General features: G+C 42.6%; 1 protein-coding gene and 1 pseudogene across 2 annotated transcripts; both read right to left on the reverse strand.

The window, feature by feature from the left end:
* Nucleotides 1-9,519: 9,519 nt before the first annotated feature.
* LOC114114177 (U6 spliceosomal RNA) lies at nucleotides 9,520-9,616 on the reverse strand (annotated as a pseudogene).
* Nucleotides 9,617-14,027: 4,411 nt separating this feature from the next.
* BBS10 (Bardet-Biedl syndrome 10) lies at nucleotides 14,028-18,178 on the reverse strand. 2 transcript variants are annotated; one of them, XM_060412464.1, is made up of 3 exons: nucleotides 17,929-18,178; nucleotides 17,243-17,349; nucleotides 14,028-16,570 (listed from the first exon to the last, which is right to left on the reverse strand). In XM_060412464.1, exons 1-3 carry the CDS (start codon nucleotides 18,111-18,113, stop codon nucleotides 15,369-15,371), a joined length of 1,494 nt encoding a protein of 497 aa, XP_060268447.1. In that variant the 5' UTR covers nucleotides 18,114-18,178; the 3' UTR covers nucleotides 14,028-15,368. The 2 variants fall into 2 exon arrangements, with proteins under 2 accessions (XP_060268447.1, XP_004006253.3); XM_004006204.5 differs by having other exon boundaries at nucleotides 14,028-17,349.
* Between the last annotated feature and the right edge of the window lie 493 nt (nucleotides 18,179-18,671).

Genomic DNA, 18,671 nt, shown 5'->3' on the forward strand with positions numbered 1-18,671 from the left:
ATCTGCGTTATCTGAGGTTACGGATACGTCACCCGGAAATCATGATTCCAGCTTGTGCTTCATCCAGCTCGGCATTTGCATGATGTGCATTGATGTAAGTTAAATAAACAAGGTGACAATATACAGCCGTGACATACTCCTATCCCAATTTGGAACCAGTCTGTTGTTCCACGTCTATTTCTAACTGTTGCTTCTTGACCTGCATACACTTTCTCAAGAGGCAGAAAAGGTGGTCTGGTATTCTCATCTCTTTCAGAATTTTCCACAGTTTGCTGTAATCCACATAGTCAAAGGCCTTGGCGTAGTCAATAAAGCAGAAGTAGATATTTTTCTGGAACTCTCTTGCCTTTTTGATGGCCCAATGGATGTTAGCAATTTGATCTCTGGTTCCTCTGCCTTTTCTAAATCCAGCTTGAACACCTGGAAGTTCACAGTTCACATACTGTTGAAACCTGGCTTAGAGGATTTTTAGAATTTACTTTACTAACATGTGAGATGAGAGCAATTGTGTGTTAGTCTGAACATTCTTTGGCATTGCCTTTCTTTGGGATTGGAATGAAAACTGACCGTTTCCAGTCCTGTGGCCACTGCTGAGTTTTCCAAATTTGCTGGCATGCTGAGTGCAGCACTTTAACAGCAACATCTCTTAGGATTTGAAACAGCTCAACTGGAATTCCATCACCTCCACTAACTTTGTTCATAGTGATGCTTCCCACTTGACTTCACATTCCAGGGTGTCTGGCTCTAGGTGAGTGATCCCACCATCATGGTTAGCTGGGTTAACTAAACAAGATCTTTTTTGTACAGTTCTTCTGTGTATTCTTGCCACCTCTTCTTAACATCTTCTGCTTCTATTAGGTCCATACCATTTCTGTCCTTTATTGTGCCCAACTTTGCATGAAATGTTCCCTTGGTATCTCTAATTTTCTTGAAGAGATCGCTAGTCTTTCTGATCTAAAATGTATACCAATCTCATAAAAGTATATAAAATGTTTTTCTCCCCTCTTTTTTCAGACACAGATAAGCAGACCAGAGGCTGGCTGCCTGGCACACTGCACCTCCCCTGCACCAGCCGCGCTGTCTCCTCCAGCGCCTGGCCCTCTCTCCATGCTTCCACCTGCCAATCTTACCACATTATCCGCTTTACCTAGAACCCTCTTCTCTTTCTTCTGTACCCAGTCAACTCCTACTCATCCTTGTGCTCTCAGCTCCAACATTACTTCTTCAGAGAAGCCTTTCCTCTCTAGTTCCAAGCCCTCTACGCTGCTTTGTGCACATGTGAAGCAGTCATTTTATATCTATGTTTTATTTGGTTAACATTTATATTCACGTTAAACTGTGAGTTCATGAGGGCAGGGACTGGGTTTTGCTCATGATCACGTGCTGAGGATACAGCATAGTAGGAAACACTCAATAAAGGCCGAGCAGATGAATGCACAGTGTGGAACCAGCACCGTTCTAGATGCTCACTTTTGATCCTTTCAAGGGTGCGTTAAGATCAGTAGTAGTGCTTTTGCTTTACTATGTGATGATCTTAAGTCAAAAATTCTTTGACTTTCCTCCCTTCAAAGGATGGAGCCTAAATCCCTCCCCACCAAACATAAGCTGACTCAGCGGCCTACTTAAAATGGATGGAAGGCAGCAGACCCGGCAGTGTCATACAAGGCACTGCGCTTCCGCCCTGTTCTCTCTGGGGTCACTCCCTCTGGGGGAAGCCAGCTGCCATGTCATTCGGACACATTAGCAGCCCTGCAGAGAGGTCCACACGGTGAGGAACTGAGGCTCCTGCCAACAGCCACGTCAGTGAGTGGAGCCAGTCTTCAGATGACTACAGCCCTGGCCAACATCTTCATGGCAACCTCACGAAAGACCCTGAGCCAGAACCACGCAGCTAACCCACTTCCAGATGCCTGACCCAGAGAAGCTGTGTGAGAGAATAAATGCTTGCTGTTCTGAGTTACTACGTTTGAGGATAATATTGTTGTTACACCACAATAGATAACTGAAAGAACCGAAGATGGAAGTAAAGTACAGCAAGTTTCAGTAGTTTATTTAAGGTCATGTAACTAGTAAGTGGCAGATCCAAACACAGGTGGTGGGACGCTAAAGCCCCTGATCTCTCTACCATGCCACGCTGCCTCCTAAAGATGCTCAGTGTGGCAAATACAAAATCATTTGACTGTGCGAGTATAAAATCTTTGCAGACTGGTTCATGTTACAGTTTCAGGAGGTTGCTTTCTGGGTTTCCAAAGAAGCTGCTTACTTGAAGAATTTCTGAAAGAGTGGTGGTTAAAAACCAATTCTAATGAAGAAGTGTACTGTTCCATGTAAAGAATTTCTGTGAAGACATTTCACTGGGATAGATTGAAGCAAGTTTGTCATAAATCAGAAAAAAGGTAACTTGAAAGTAACTTTTTTCTTTAGCTCATTCAGTTCAGTTCAGTTCAGTCGCTCAGTGGTGTCCGACTCTGCGACCCCATGAATCACAGCACTCCAGGCCTCCCTGTCCATAACCAACTCCCGGAGTTCACTCAAACTCATGTCCATCGAGTTGGTGATGCCATCCAGCCATCTCATCCTTGGTCATCCCCTTCTCCTCCTGCCTCCAATCCCTCCCAGCATCAGGGTCTTTTCCAACGAGTCAACTCTTCGCATGAGGTGGCCAAAGTATTGGAGTTTCAGCTTCAGCATCAGCCCTTCCAATGAACACCCAGGACTGATCTTCTTTAGGATGGACTGGTTGGATCTCTGCTGCTGCTGCTGCTGCTCAGTCGCTTCAGTTGTGTCCGACTCTGTTCGACCCCATAGACGGCAGCCCACCAGGCTCCGCCATCCCTGGGATTCTCCAGGCAAGAACACTGGAGTGGGTTGCCATTTCCTTCTCCAATGCATGAAAGTGAAAAGTAAAAGTGAAGCCGCTCAGTCTTGCCCGACTCCTAGCGAACCCATGGACCGCAGCCTACCAGGCTCTTCTATCCATGGGATTTTCCAGGCAAGAGTCCTGGAGTGGGGTGCCATTGGTTGGGTCTCTATTATGGTATAATAAAATAGTTTTCAGGACTTCCCTGGTGGTCCAGTGGTTAAGAATCCTCTGGTAGGGCAGGGGACGTGGGTCTGATCCCTGGTCTGGAAGATTCCACGAGACATGGGGCAACTCCGCCTTTGAGCCACAGCTACTAAAGCCCCTGCGGCTGGAGCCTGTGCGTCACAGCGAGAGAAGCCACAGCAGCGAGAGGCCCACACACTGCGAGCAGTGGGCAGCCCCCACCCGCAGCAACTGGAGGAAGCCCGTGTGCGGCAAGGAAGCCTCAGCCCGGACGAGATAAGGATGTCAAGCCAAAATAAGATGAAATAGTTTCAGAGTGTGACTAGACTGCTCAATTTAAAAATACATTCCATATATTTATATGGTCAATATTATTTATATATATCTTTAATCTATTTGTATATTTTCAAATGTTTACATTTAGTATTGATGAAGGAATTACTGAAAGGCAGTATTTCTCAGAGGTTTCTTAGTTACCATTTCAAAGGCCAGAATCTTGGAGTCGGCAAAGATTTCTTCAACAGGACACAAAAGGCACCGGTCCTAACAACACAACCTTGATTAGCCACTGTAAGCTATCTCCGTGCACGGTGTTCAGGCTAAGCTGATAAAACTATACCTTCATCCTAGCACTCTGGAACGACTCAATTTCCCTTCTCCTACTGTTCCTTCCATTTTTGTAGTCAAACTATGGTCCTTTCATCCAGTCACTCCACTAAGCATTATCATTAGTTCCCTCATCAGGAATATTAGACTCTTTGCACTTAAAAGCAGAGGAGTCTCCTGGCACCCCAAAGCAGGAATATTGCTGGGTCCCAGCAAGCTACAGAATTGTGAACTGGAGAGCTCTCTCTCTCCACCTCTTGTCTATGATTCCAACTTAATGTCTGTGAGTAGGTTTAATGGAAGAATTTCTATTCAGTGGCAAAGAACATGCAACACTTTGGTTCTCCAAATAATTTTACTTTTTCAGAATCTTGCTGTACTCTGGAAATAGAAAAAAATCTAACTTGGGTCTCTGGATAAATTAACTGATTCTGGTGATTGCTTTTAGACCTGATTACCAAAACCTCAGTCTCCTGACAAGCTCACACACCTTCTTCCCAAGGACAGCTTAGCTGTTTGTGATGTGGAGCCACTGGCCTTTCCATTTCTCTGTGTGGGCCTGCTTCGTGACTGGTGGGATGAGTAGAGCCTGGGGAGAGAGCTCAGCCAGTGAGCATGCAAGCCCTGGCGCACGGGAGGTCATGGTAAGGATACCAGGTAATTTCAATTGGTCTTTGCTGCTGCTTCATCTGACACTGGCAACAAAACACTGGCGATGTCTGTGGCAGGGAATGGGTTTTAGCAGACTGAATAAATCACTCCCCTCCACTGGGATGCATACACAGGAGTCAGGCCGAAGGAGAAAGAAACAGCAGAGTAACTCCCTCTGATGTTTATACTGGACCCCAGGGCCTAAAATGCTACGTGGAGAAGGCAGGTGAATGTTCCACCTCTGAGTCAGACACATGGACCCAGGCATGGTTCCCAGCAGGGCCTCTGGGGGTGAGGCTGACCCTGCTTCCTTTCTCTTAACCAAAGGAAAGAAAGGGAGTGCTCAGACAGGCACCCGTACTTCCTCCACCCAAGTTCACCAATCTGGCAAGTCCGTTCGCCTCCCTGGAGGGGCAGTGAGTGAGACAAGAAGCTAAGAGAAATCTCAGCCAAGGTAAAAAAACAACTCATATATTCATAAATGAATATGAATGCATTTGTATTTTATTTTATAAACAGCAAAATGAAAAATATGCCTGGTAGGTGATTCATAGGATTAGCTGGTTTAGGCAGAATCATCTAAAGGACAACATGAAAGAAGGTGGGAAGAGAATGGGAGATGAACGCAAAAGGAAAAGAAAACAAATCACCACATGCAGTACGTATGCAGGCGGCCAACAGGCAGGTGAAAATTTGCTCAGCACTGCCAATTATCAGAGAAATGCAAATCAAATCTACAGTCAAAACTATCACCTCACACTGGTCAGAACAGCCATCACTGAAACGTCTACAAGTAACAAATGCTGCAGAGGATGTGGAGAAAAGGGAGCCCTCCTACACTGTTCGTGGAATTTAAGTTGGCACAGCCACTATGGGAAATAGTATGGAGGTTCCTCAGAAAACAACAAAAAAATAGAGTTTCTATATGATCCAGCAATCCCACCCCTCAGCATATTCCTGGACAAAAATTTAAAAAGATACACACACACACACCTATGTTCACAGAACCACTATTCACAATAGCTGAGACATTGGAAGCACCTAAATGTCCATCAACAGATGAGTGGATAAAGACGCGGAACATACACACAATGGAGTACTACTTGGCTATAAAGAAGAATGAAATAATTCTCTGTGCAGAAACATGGATGAACCCAGAGATTATCACACTAAGTAAAGTAAGAGAGAGAAAGACAAATATCATACGATATCACTTATATGTGATATCTAAACTGAGACACTGGTGGCCAGTGGTTGAGACAGCACTTTCACTATGAAGTGCCTGAGGTTCACAGAATACAACATTCAAACTGCCCCAATTTTGTCTTCACTACACAGTTCATTTTGTTTCTTCAGAGAGAGAGATATATATATGATCTCCTAGTTCACTTCTCAAAAGGGTTAGAATAAAATATTGCAAATAACACAAATATATAAATTGACCTTTCCCCCCAGGTGAAAGTGAAAGTTGCTCAGTTATATCCAACTCTTTGTGATCCCATAGACTATACAGTCCATGGAATTCTCCAGGCCAGAATACTGGAATGGGTAGCCTTTCCCTTCTCCAGGGAATCTTCCCAACCTAGGGATCGAACCCAGTTCTCCTGCATTGCAGGTGGATTCTTTACCAGTTGAGCCACAAGGGAAGCCCAAGAATACCAGAGTGGGTAGCCTATCCTTTCTCCAGTGGATCTTCGTGACCCAGGAATCAAACTGGGGTCTTCTGCATTGCAGGCAGACTCTTTACCAATTGAGCTATCAGGGAAAGCTTTCCCCCCCCAAATAGCCAACAAAGTCTTCTCAAGGAGCATATCAGATAACACCCTTATCAAGTTATGCACAGGTTATCATTTGCTAACGTTCTTGTAGGCATTACTATCCTGGAGGATTGTGTAAGAAACCCTGATTACTAAGACTAGGTATACTCCCTGGTGGCTCAGATGGTAAAACGTCTTGCTTACAATGCGGGAGACCTGGGTTTGATCCCTGGGTCGGGAAGATCCTCTGGAGAAGGAAATGGCAACCCACTCCAGTACTCTTGCCTGGAAAATCCCATGGACAGAGGAGCGTGGTGGGCTACAGTCCACAGGGTCTCAAAGAGTCGGACACGACTGAGCGACTTCACTTTACATTGCAACTTAATGTAAATTTTAAGACATATAATACAAATTAGAAGAATCCAGCACAGGAGTTTAGTAATTACAAAATGGTATGTAAATTGTGACAGAAACACAGGTAAAGTCCCAAGAAGTTTTACATAAATGTACTTCTGGAATATGTATTAAGATTGCATATACTATAGGGTCCCCTTTTTAAAGAAAACAGACATTTCTGTTGCTGCAGTAAGGATTTCCCGATAGTGGGGGACAGAATGGAAACCACTCTGAATTCACAGAGTACACCTAATTACTAACTAGATATATTTAATCTGGGCATAAAACCTTGATTGCTATAATCATTTGGGAGGCTTTCACCCAGACATTTGTCTATAATAAGGTCAGGCATTGCTGCCTGGTGATTTTCAGTTCAGTTCAGTTCAGTCACTCAGTCGTGTCCGACTCTGCAACCCCATGAATTGCAGGACGCCAGGCCTCCCTGTCCATCACCAACTCCCGGAGTTCACTCAGATTCATGTCCATCGAGTCAGTGATGCCATCCAGCCATCTCATCCTCAGTCGTCTCCTTCTCCTCCTGCCCCCAATCCCTCCCAGCATCAGAGTCTTTTCCAATGAGTCAACTCTTCGCATGAGGTGGCCAAAGTACTGGAGCTTCAGCTTTAGCATCATTCCTTCCAAAGTAATCCCAGGGCTGATCTCCTTTAGAATGGACTGGTTGGATCTCCTTGCAGTCCAAGGGACTCTCCAGAGTCTTCGCCAACACCACAGTTCAAAAGCATCAATTCTTCAGCACTCAGCCTTCTTCACAGTCCAACTCTCACATCCATACATGACCACAGGAAAAACCATAGCCTTGACTGCACGGACCCTAGTTGGCAAAGTAATGTCTCTGCTTTTGAATATACTAGCTAGGTTGGTCATAACTTTTCTTCCAAAGAGTAAGCGTCTTTTAAGTTCATGGCTGCAGTCACCATCTGCAGTGATTTTGGAGCCCCCAAAAATAAAGTCTGACACTGTTTCTACTGTTTCCCATCTATTTCCCATAAAGTGATGGGACCGGATGCCATGATCTTCGTTTTCTGAATGTTGAGCTTTAAGCCAACTTTTTCACTCTCTTCTTTCACTTTCATCAAGAGGCTTTTAGCTCCTCTTCACTCTCTGCCATAAGGGTGGTGTCATCTGCATATCTGAGGTTATTGATATTTCTCCCAGCAACCTTGATTCCAACTTGTGTTTCTTCCAGTCCAGCGTTTCTCATGATGTACTCTGTATATAAGTTAAATAAGCAGGGTGACAATATACAGCCTTGATATACTCCTTTTCCTATTTGGAACCAGTCTGTTGTTCCATGTCCAGTTCTAACTGTTGCTTCCTGACCTGCATACAGATTTCTCAAGAGGCAGGTTAGGTGGTCTGGTATTCCCATCTCTCTCAGAATTTTCCACAGTTTATTGTGATCCACACAGTCAAAGGCTTCGGCATAGTCAATAAAGCAGAAATAGATGTTTTTCTAGAACTCTCTTGCTTTTTCGATGATCCAGCAGATGTTGGCGATTTAGTCTCTGGTTCCTCTGCCTTTTCTAAAACCAGCTTGAACATCAGGAAGTTCACAGTTCATGTATTGTTGCAGCCTGGCTTGGAGAATTTTGAGCGTTACTTTATTAGCATGTGAGATGAGTGCAATTGTGCGGTAGTTTGAGCATTCTTTTGCATTGCCTTTCTTTGGGATTGGAATGAAAACTGACTTTTTCCAGTCCTGTGGCCACTGCTGAGTTTTCCAAATTTGCTGGCATATTGAGTGCAGCACTTCCACAGCATCATCTTTCAGGATTTGAAATAGCTCAACTGGAATTCCATCACCTCCACTAGGTTTGTTTGTAGTGATGCTTCCTAAGGCCCACTTGACTTCACATTCCAGGATGTCTGGCTCTAGATGAGTGATCACACCATCATGATTATCTGGGTCGTGAAGATCTTTTTGTACAGTTCTTTGTATTCTTGCCACCTCTTCTTAATATCTTCTGCTTCTGTTAGGTCCATACCATTTCTGTTCTTTATTGAGCCCATCTTTGCATGAAATGTTCCCTTGCTTGGTGCTAAATACAAACATCCAAAGGAGTAGTTGTAAGTGACAGAGACTAACAAATTATGCATATTTACTACACTGTTAAAGTGAGAGTGTTAAGTCACTCAGTGGTGTCTGACTCTTTGCAACTCCATGGACTGTAGCCAGCCAGCTTCCTCTGTCCATGGAATTCTCCAGGCAAGAATACTGGAGTGGATTGCCATGCCCTTCTCTAGGGGATCTCCCCAACTCAGGGGTTGAAACCCAGGTCTCCTGCATTGCAGGCGGATTCTTTATCGTCTTAGCCACCAGGGAAGCCCTTACTATACTGTTAACCTAAGCATGAATGTGATTCAACCACAACATGTCATCAATACGTAAGGCTACAGGGAGGCCTTCTGCACAGACTTGGGAATGAAATTTCCTACTGAGCGCTGCTCTTTAAAATGAACAAATGACTGTTTAGAACAGAGACATGCTAAGTCACCTAGAGGAAACAGAATGGCTTCCAGGACGGTAGAACGTTGCAGTGATTTAGTATTTTAAGAAAAAACTGGGTACATCGGTTTAGGTAGTGTTAGACACAAAAATGGAGTCATCAAGGCAAATCCAAACGTTGGTTGGATCTCTGGGATCACCACTCAGGAGAAGGGAGACTTAGTCAGTCTTTCCATTGGTCCATTTGTCTTCATTCATTCACTCATGCATTCATTCACTGAACTTAGTAGAGTGCCTACTTGGCTAAGCAGTACCCTACGTGTTGGAAACAGGGAAGTGAAAAAGTCCACATTCTCATGAAGTTTATTCTAGTGCGGAAAGCAGTCATTGTAAAAAATAAACCCACACACTAATAACATTAGATGTGTGCTTCAAAAAGAGCTTACCAAGGGAGGAAGGTCATGGAGAAGGAATATGTTTAGATTGAAAAGTCAAGAAAGGTATCTCTAGGGAGGTGACAATAAAGCAGAGATACCTGAATAAAGTGAGGAAGTGAGCCATATGAAGATCAGAGGGAAAGAGGTGGTGGTGTTGTTTTTAATATGGAACTCTTCATGTCATCCTTGCACAGGGGCCATGCTAACCTTCTCTGTATCGTTTCAATTTTAGTATATGTGCTGCTGAAGTGAGCACAAGGGAAAGAGTTTTCTGCAGACGGAACAGCAAATGGAAAACACGGTGAGACGACTTGCGTGTTCAAGGGACGGAAGGAACATTGGTTTGGGTGCTCATTAGTGCTGTCTGCCAAGACTTCTCTCCTCTTCCAGGCTCAAGGTGGGACGGAACCACCTGGTTCTTCTGTGCATGGGTTAGCACCATGTGACTAATTCTGGACAGTGAGTCATGAGTAGAAATGCCATGTGCCACTTCTGAACACAGCCACTGAAAGACCCTTTAGATCTCTTCTCTCTCTCTCTCTGGCATGATGACTGGTAAAGACAGCTACTGCTCCATCAGCCCTGATCTAGGAGTGAAGAAGAAAATTATGTGGGGTCAGAGCTCCTAGCTGACCTTTAATAGCTATGTGAGGACATTAATATGCATTGTGTCTAGCCTCTTGAGATCTGGAGTTGCTACCTCAGTATGGCATAACTTGTCCTGACTGACAGTGTAACTGGTGGGAGAAAGCTGGAGGGAGAGTGGTAGGGGGTAATATTTAAGGATAAGCAGGAGATAGAATATGGACAGCCTTGTAGACTATGAAAAATTTGGATTTCATTCTGTGTGAAGGAAAAATCTTTGGAAGACTGAGCAGAGGGATGACATGACAGGATTTGCATTTTAAAAAGAATCATTTAGTCATGTAGAAAAAGCCCTTGTTCATGAGAAATACATACTGAGGTATTTAGGGAAACAACTTGCTTTCAGATGGTTCAGTAAAGTGTGTGTGTCTGCACACACTCATGCATGAACAAAGGGTTAATGGTAATTGGTGAATTTCAATGTAGGGTTTGTGGGTGTTGTGCTCTTTTCTCAACTTTTTTTGTGGAGTTAAATTTTTTTACATAAAACGTTGGGGATAGGGAAATCAGTCCAGGATAAAATGCAAGGTCTAGAAGCAAGACCATTAGGAAGCTATGGCAGGTGAGAGGAAGTGACTGGGGGCTGGAAAGGCAATCCTGAGAAATGGGCAGATTTGAAATCTACTTCATTTGTGGAGCAGTGGGATTTGCTGGTTGGCTACAGGACGCGAAGGTAAGACTGGAGTCAAAACGGCTCCAGGTTTTTGCTCTGACTCAGTGGGAGATTGGTGATGCCACTAACTGCGATGGGACAGCAGAGGAAGAATCAGGTTTAGAGAATGTGAAACAGTCATCCTGTTTTGGACACGTTAAGGGTAAGCATCCACGTGGAGACTGGGTTGGGACATGGATAAATGAGTTGGCAGGTGACAGAAGAGGTTGGCTGGAAATACAAAGTTGGGAATCATCGGCATGGGGTGGTACGCAAGTTACAGAACTAAATAGAAACCCACAGAAAGCAAGTGTAGGTGAAGAAGGCCGCGACTGAGCACTGGGGAACTGGAGCGTAACTGGCTGGGAGGGGGCTCATTCGGTTAAGTTGATTTCTCTTGTTCTCATTCCACGCTTACTGAGCAACCACCTGATTATTACTTGACTTCCCACATATAGGTCCGACTGGTCATATGGACTGGGAGTGATCTCGTGACAGTTCTTATTGTAAATAAATTGGTCACACTCACAAGTGTGGTTAGATTCAGTCCCTAAGACAGAGCATTCTCGGCAGCCTGACAAAATCTGATGGTGAGTCTACCTAAGGAGCCAGACCCAGGACTGGAAATTCTCTGAGGAAATGAATGCCACGCTACTTGCCGGTACTTCTTTGGCTCAGAGTAACCTCCTGAGGAAGAATGTTTCCAGAATTATTGTGAAAACCGCTACCCAGTTATGGCTAAGAGAATATTCCCTTCTTTGACTTCTTTTTTTTTTTTTTTGCTGTAAAAGCACTGATCCATTAGTGTGTATCTCACATCCTTCTTCCATCATGATCTTGCATTTCCTTAGGTCAGGAACCTTATTTTAGCTATTTAAGGGGTATTCTGTATGTGTGTGCTCTAAATTTATTTTTTAAAATTTTATTTCATGTCAATAAGTAGCATTCAAATGGCTCAAAAATCAAAATGCCATTAAGGTATACACTGAGAAATCACCTCTTCCCTAGGCTTGTTTGTCACTGTCCCCAATCCATTTAGTTTGTGGATCCATCTAGATTTGTATGTGTGCTTAGTCATTCAGTTGTGTCCAACTCTTTATAACACCATAGACTAGCCTGCCTGGCTCCTTTGCCCATGGAATTCTCCAGGCAAGAATATTGGAGTGGGTAGCCATTCCTTTCTTCAAGGTATTTTCCCAACCCAGGTATCAAACCTGGGTCTCCTGTATTGCAGGCAGATTCTTTACCATCTGAGCCAAGAGGGTTGCTACCAATCTCTTACTCTTTACAAAGCTCCATCCTAGCCCCACTCCCCCTAAAACTAGAATTTTTCTTTTCCCTGCTTTGCTGTGATGATGGGAAAAACATATTCTATTCCTTTTGGAAGGGAATGAGTAATTTCTGATAAAAGTTCAGGCTCAAATTGAACTCTTCCGTCTGTTTTAGTCTAAAACATGGATATCATGACACTTCCAGTGTAACATGGTTAAACAACTCTTTGGCTAAAGCAGTTGAAGGATGTTCAACTATTTAATGCCTATTGTTTTGGGAATAAAAGTGGATTGTGCTGGCCCAATGAGAAAAAATAAGGGGTTCATAAAAGTTATTGGGGAAAATGTGTTTGCGGAAGGTAGACTGACATATAACCACAGAAAACAATAAAAAAAACCTCAGTTGAGCAGCTTTTTTTCTCCCATGGTACAGCAGATTCTGTTTTCCAAAGATAGCTGCCTCAACATATCTCATCCCACATGCTCTTCCTATAAGGGGACATCGACACTTCCCATTGAGTGGTGGGGCCTGTGTTCCCTCCCCTTGAATTTCAGCTGACCTTTATGGCTGCCTGAACCGACAGAATACAGTGAAACTTGTCCAGCTAAATCCAGGCAGCTCTCAGAACCGTGAGAGGTAATGATACAGTGATTCAAATGAAGTAAAATTTGAATAAAATTTTTGAATGAATAAAAATATTCATCATGCAGCAATAAAAACAGGAACATGGGCTTGATTTTAATCATCTTTACATTCTCTTTGGTCTTCTTTAATTTTTATTCAGATTTTACTTTATCTATTTTTGTTGCACGTCACCTCAAACCCTTTGTGGAAGTGGGTTTAAGTATAACATAACCACATTTTTTGAAATGCTCTTTTATCTAACCTAGTAATGTGAACTCCCTAGTGTTATTCTGCAAAGGACAAGGATGACCCATGAAAGCTTTATCACCATTTTTTAGGATGTTTTTAATGAAAAGAAAAGATTGCTTTGTATAGACCTGTTCTACATTTTCTGCCTTTTTCCCCTGCAAACAGATTCTTTTCCATGAAAGTTTGATAGAAATAATTAGGACCTCATCTATGAGGACCAGAGCTCCCTAACAGACATTAATTGGCTACTACTATGTGGCAGATATTAGATTAGGTACCAAACACAAACACTCCCAGCTTACAAAGGGGCTCCTGGACCAGTGACTATTTATAGCTATAAACGGCTACCAAATGAAAGGCATGGGCATGCATGTCTTTGAATGCCTCCACTGATGGAGAAGTATTTAAAACAACAGCAGCAAAATAAAGCAAAGTTATCAAGAGACCTGACAGGCAATTTTAAAAAGTGAATGAAAAAAATGATACAATAACTTTACAGTACATCTATATATCTATGGATTTAGTATAAAAAAGAGAAATAATACATTCTTTCCATAATCACAGAAGTGAAACAGTGTTATCACATATGACATAAGAGGTCCAGAGTGGCTTGGCCCAGACTGTAGGCTAAGATGGTAAAGAATCTTCCTGCAATGCAGATCTGGTTTGATCCCTGGATCAGGAAGATCCCCTGGAGAAGGGAACAGCTACTTACTCCATTATTCTTGCCTGGAGAATTCCATGGGCAGAGGAGCCTGGCAGGCTACAATCCATGGGGTCTCAAAGAGTCAGACACAACTGAGCAACTAACACTTTCACTTTCACATAACATAAACCTTACAAAAATAAAATTTTATTTGATATAAAAGATTTGCAATGATGGAACGTTAGTTTTTCGTGTGTCATCCTTGTGCAAGGGTCCTGCTCACGGTACTGCTCACATTTTAGTCTGTGTGCCGCCCAACTGAGCATGGGCCATTACAGTCTTTTAATATATTGTCAGTCGTTGCTTTTTCAAGTTTCACTGTAATGAAATTTTAAAAACTGGTTTTCCTAAATTTAATTTCAGTCCAACTGGTGTCACTATCCACTACACATTAACCTTTAAGGAAAAGTGCCTGAAGGTAGGAACCATATCTATTTGGTTACTACAGTATATTCAGCATCTGGCACATAGCAAGCACTCAATAAGAATTTGTTGAATTAGTAAACAGGAAACACATAATTAGAACAGATTAAAGAAAACAGTTTTATTCAACAAGCCCTTCTGAATACTCGGTAGGAACATAGTACTGTCTGGGGTGTTACAGAGAAATACCAAAAGTAGATTACTGCCCTTATTCACAGCTAGAATCACAATATTATTTGCATTTATAAACCTTTAAAATATAAACATTAAAAAATTCATATTAGACATAAATATAGCAGTCTCTCGGTATCCAAGGGGGATTGGTTCTAGAACACACCCCCAGCCCCAACCCACAGCAGACACTAAAATCTGCGGATGTTCAAGTCTCTTATAAAAAATGGCACAGCATTTGCATATAAGCTATGCACATAGTCTTTGTACTTTAAATCATCTCTAGATTACTTATAATACCTAATACAATGTAAATATTATGTAAATAGTTGCCGGTGCACCTGGCAAATTAAAATTATGCTTTGGGGAAATTTCTGTAAATTTTTTTCCTGAATATTTTCAATCCAGTTGGTTGAATCCATTGATGTACAACCCACAGATCAAAGAGCCAACTGTAACCCTCAAATTATTTGTTACTACTGAACTATGGCTATGCATCAAATACAAGAAAACCCAACAGATATATGAACTATCTTGCAAGCTGTCAGAGAACAGGAGAAAATGATAGTATGATTTTCATATCCTTTTGGGAATTATTTCAACTAAAGATATGAAAATAAATACAATCCACAAAATCCTATTTATGGTAACATATTCAATGGTGCATGAATGGTGAAAAAAATCTATCCAGGCTCTAAATAAGGGGACAATTTAAGTAAAAAATAATTTTACTTACATACTGTTTGAGAAAAAATAATGAGACTTTTGCTACAGAAATTATGAGTAGGGGAAATAAATTATTTTCAATAAAGCAAATAATATTTTATGAACTAAAGTAGGATGGCATTTGGAGGCTTCATCCAAATCTGAGATTATTCTATTAACTAACTATAGAAAGGCAAGGAAGAAGGGAAGAGTGAAAAAAAGATACAGAAAAGTAAAAGGAAGCTATGAGAAAACACCTTTCCCCCAAACCACAGACTACCTCAAGAGCTGAGACACAGGAACACTGAGGGAGGAAAAAGATCCACTTACTCAGATCTTGGCTTCACTCATCCAGGCTTCCTCCTCAGAACTGTTCCATAATGAATGCAGTCTAGAATATTCATATCTGAATGTCTGGTGGCCTCATATACTTCTAAAGACTTTAAAGTTCTGCTGTTTTCCTAACTAGGTTGAATTAACTTGAAAATCAGTGGTCATATGCCTGCCTTGTTTTATGGCTTGAGTTGGATTAAAACTCTGGTTAATAAAAAGCTTCCAATTTTATAGTTCCTCTTCTGAATCTTGATCATAAACTTCCTGAGGCTGTCTCTTAATACTGATTACTAAGTCAACAGTCAAAATGTTTGTCAAGCACTGAAGAACTGAAGCTAGTAACTGGTATTTACCAGCAACTGATTCCAAACCTGTTTGGTTGCTTATCATGGGTTGATTGGTTTGCAGTGCCTGGAGAGCTCTTACATATACTTGTGGAAAGCTGTAATTTCCTTTCTTAGACTTATACAAGATTTTGGGAACGCCTAAAAGTGCATTAGCTATTATCCTACTAACCATGGTTTGTTCTGATTGCTGGCATTTTTTGGCATAGTTGAGAAGATAGTAATGCAATAAGATCTCAAAATTACCACCCACAGGCAAAACACAACCAGCTGGTATAGATGAGAAATAGTAACTTTGGGAAGTACACATCTCTAGTGACTTATATCTCAGTGGTAAAATGCTGTCCTTTCTAGCAAGTTTTGTAACCTGTAAATTTTCGTAAGAAATCTCTTTTCTAGTATTTTCTGTTTTTGAGTTAGCAGAATTATTCTCAATAAATGGTTCATGGTCATCCATTATCCTCCCTTTGTTTGGGGATGAACATCTCAATGTTTCATCTGTCTGGTATGAATCTGTTACTGCCACTTTTGGTGTTGAACACAATACATTTTTCTCTAATTTGACGCTTGGAACTATCAAATTTGAACATACTTTTAAATTCGTTTGAGTTTTTGCCAGTTCACCTTCGTTCTTTACAACAGTGTCCTGATACGACCTTTGTATTGAGCTGTTAACAATTTTTGGTAACTCATTACTTTCTCTACTATTCTTATATATACGAGGACCTGATGTACAACTTTGGTCACTGGTTTGTGTCACATAATTTAGATCAAGGTCTTTAAATACCTGCCGGAGCATTTTAAATGCGCCATGTAAAGCATCCTCATGTTGTTCAACAAGACCCTGCACCGGTCCACAAAGAACTATACAATGTGGTGTAAATGAGCAGGTGCTCATCAAGCCAAGATGAACATACCTTTTGGATCTAAGGATAAGGGGTTTACAGAATTTCACCAAAGCAGTGTGAGAGAGTTCATACTGAGAAGAGGCCTCTGGTAGTACAAAGGGAACAAGACCAATGACTCTCTGGATAAGAGAAAGTTCTTCAGGTGATAAACACTCCACCACAGATATGCCATTCAGTCCTGCAAAATAAATTACTAAGTCTGGTTGCTTCACAGTAGATAGGAGTAACTTTACATTCTGATTCTGTAAATGTTTCACTATTGCTTTTGTTCTTTCTGTAATCCAAAACTGAGATGTCTGAAACTGTGCTTCTGAATTTAGAATAACCTCTGATCCAGAAACTGAAAAAAGAGGCTGAATGGTTTCTGTTACTATCACTATTCTTATGTCACCATCTGCTGGACAGTGCACAGAAAAGTCTCTCTGAAGCACAAGCCCAGCTACGATCCTGGAATCGGAAACAGGAAGGCCGGTGACACCAACTTTCAACTCAACAAAACAGTCATCCACTAGCTCAAGTACTTCTTCAAAGCTACTTTCACAAGCTGTACACTTGAAAACATAGTCACACATCAACTGAGATATCAGGTTGTGATTATTTCTTCCCACTCTTCCACAAAAGTATGCCCCTAAGAGCATCTCTAAAGAGCCCCTACACAATGTTCTTTCTTTAGTGCCTGAAGAAAAGATGGACAAGAAGTGTCTACTTAAGTAATGGTCCATAACATAGTCTAATATTTGTGTCTGAAATGTTAGAAGAGCTTGGGAAATAAATTTCCACTGACAGCAATTTTTCCAATGCCTTCCACAGGTTTGAATATTTTCAAAAGGGAAAAAATCCTTTTCCTTGCCTGTGATCTCACGAAGTCCTCTGAGTAAATGGCAAAGAAAGATAATAAATGTTTTAGCACCATCTCCTGTTTTTCTTAGATGACTGGAAACACAGGCCACCATCACCCTGCACAAGAAAGAAAGAAAGCAACTCAGATTTTCAGAGGGCTGCCTTTCCACATCTGAAATCAAGTTGAAAGCATGTTTTTACATCTATAAAATGAGAATACTATCTCCTTAATGTACTTAGTTTTTTCCCTTTTAAAATTTACTTAAATATAGGCTGAATGGTTTCTGTTATTTAAAAGGGAAAAACAATAGAACCACCTTTGTGCTATTTCAAGATTCTAGGGTTGGGTCGAGCTGGAAGGAAAGGCGAAATGCTCTTTTCAGTTGTGGAATGTTCCCTGGGACAGTGCTCTAACTCTGAGCGTACACTGGTGTCATCCAAGGCCAGTTTTCTCCAGAAACAGCTCCCGAGAAGCCCCGACCTTTTTACCATCTTCGGGGCTATAGGACCTATAGCTCCTACTGGCAGAATGGCTGGGCTTTTTCTGCTGGGCGAGAGGGAGGTCAGTTTTCCCAAAAAGCAAAATCTTACGGGCAAGAAGTCCAGGGAGATGACGGGAGGTGTCCATCTGGAGTGTGGGACGTGAGTACCTAATTAAAGGATGCTCTAAAGGGCTGGAGCGTGCGTCGCGGGTACCTGGCTACGGGATGCTCTAAATGCAGCGCCTTCAACAGGCGGCCTCCATCCCGGCTGAGCAGCACCTCGCCAGTGGGCTTGGTACACAGAACTTGCCGCCCTTCGGGCCCCAAGCAACCGCTCACGATGGTTTCTAGCACTTCCGCCACATGCAACGCCACCGTCACAGACCCCGCAGCGGCCATAGGCCTTCAGGTTCCAGCAGCCTACGCACGCCGCTTGCAGAAAACCAGGGTTGCCAGGAAGGAATAGAGCGCGGGTACCGCCGGAAGCGGAAGGGGCGGGTAGAAGACCGGAAGCCTGGCAGCTAGGCTTCTTGGTTGGGCGAGGGTCTGCCGTCCCGCCCCACGGTTCGGGCAGTAGGGCTAGCGGTCCAAAAGTCCGTGAAGGTAGAAAAAAGGTCGGGGCTTCTCTGGAGCTGTCTCTGGAGAGGAAGCTGAAAGCCCTTCCCCAGCTCCCGAGGTGAATTCATTCCTTTCCTGGAGGCCTCAGCTGCCACCAGAACCCTCCGTTTCCCAGGAGCTCGGCACGATAATGGAGGGATGGGCCCTGCGGCTAGAATTCGGTTCGTTTCCAACTGCCGTCAAAAATTCGTTCCCAATCCTCTGCCTTGAACTTGTGCATATCCTGTCCACATTCTGCACCAGCGGTTTTCTTTCGTGATGCAGGCCAGATGAGGGCCTGGCCACGGTCACGAGCTGTAGGCTTCATGCGTTCTGAGGGGGCTTTGCCACATTTCCTGG

The sequence above is a fragment of the Ovis aries genome, chromosome 3 (assembly GCF_016772045.2).
Source record: "Ovis aries strain OAR_USU_Benz2616 breed Rambouillet chromosome 3, ARS-UI_Ramb_v3.0, whole genome shotgun sequence".
NCBI lineage: Eukaryota > Metazoa > Chordata > Mammalia > Artiodactyla > Bovidae > Ovis > Ovis aries.

Coding starts and splice junctions, on each gene's coding strand:
- BBS10 (XM_004006204.5), bottom strand. CDS start 18,113: ATGGCCGCTGCGGGGTCTGTGACGGTGGCGTTGCATGTGGCGGAAGTG. Junction 17,350..17,928: donor TTAGAGCATCCCGTAGCCAG/GTACCCGCGACG, acceptor TTTCTTGTGCAG/GGTGATGGTGGCCTGTGTTT.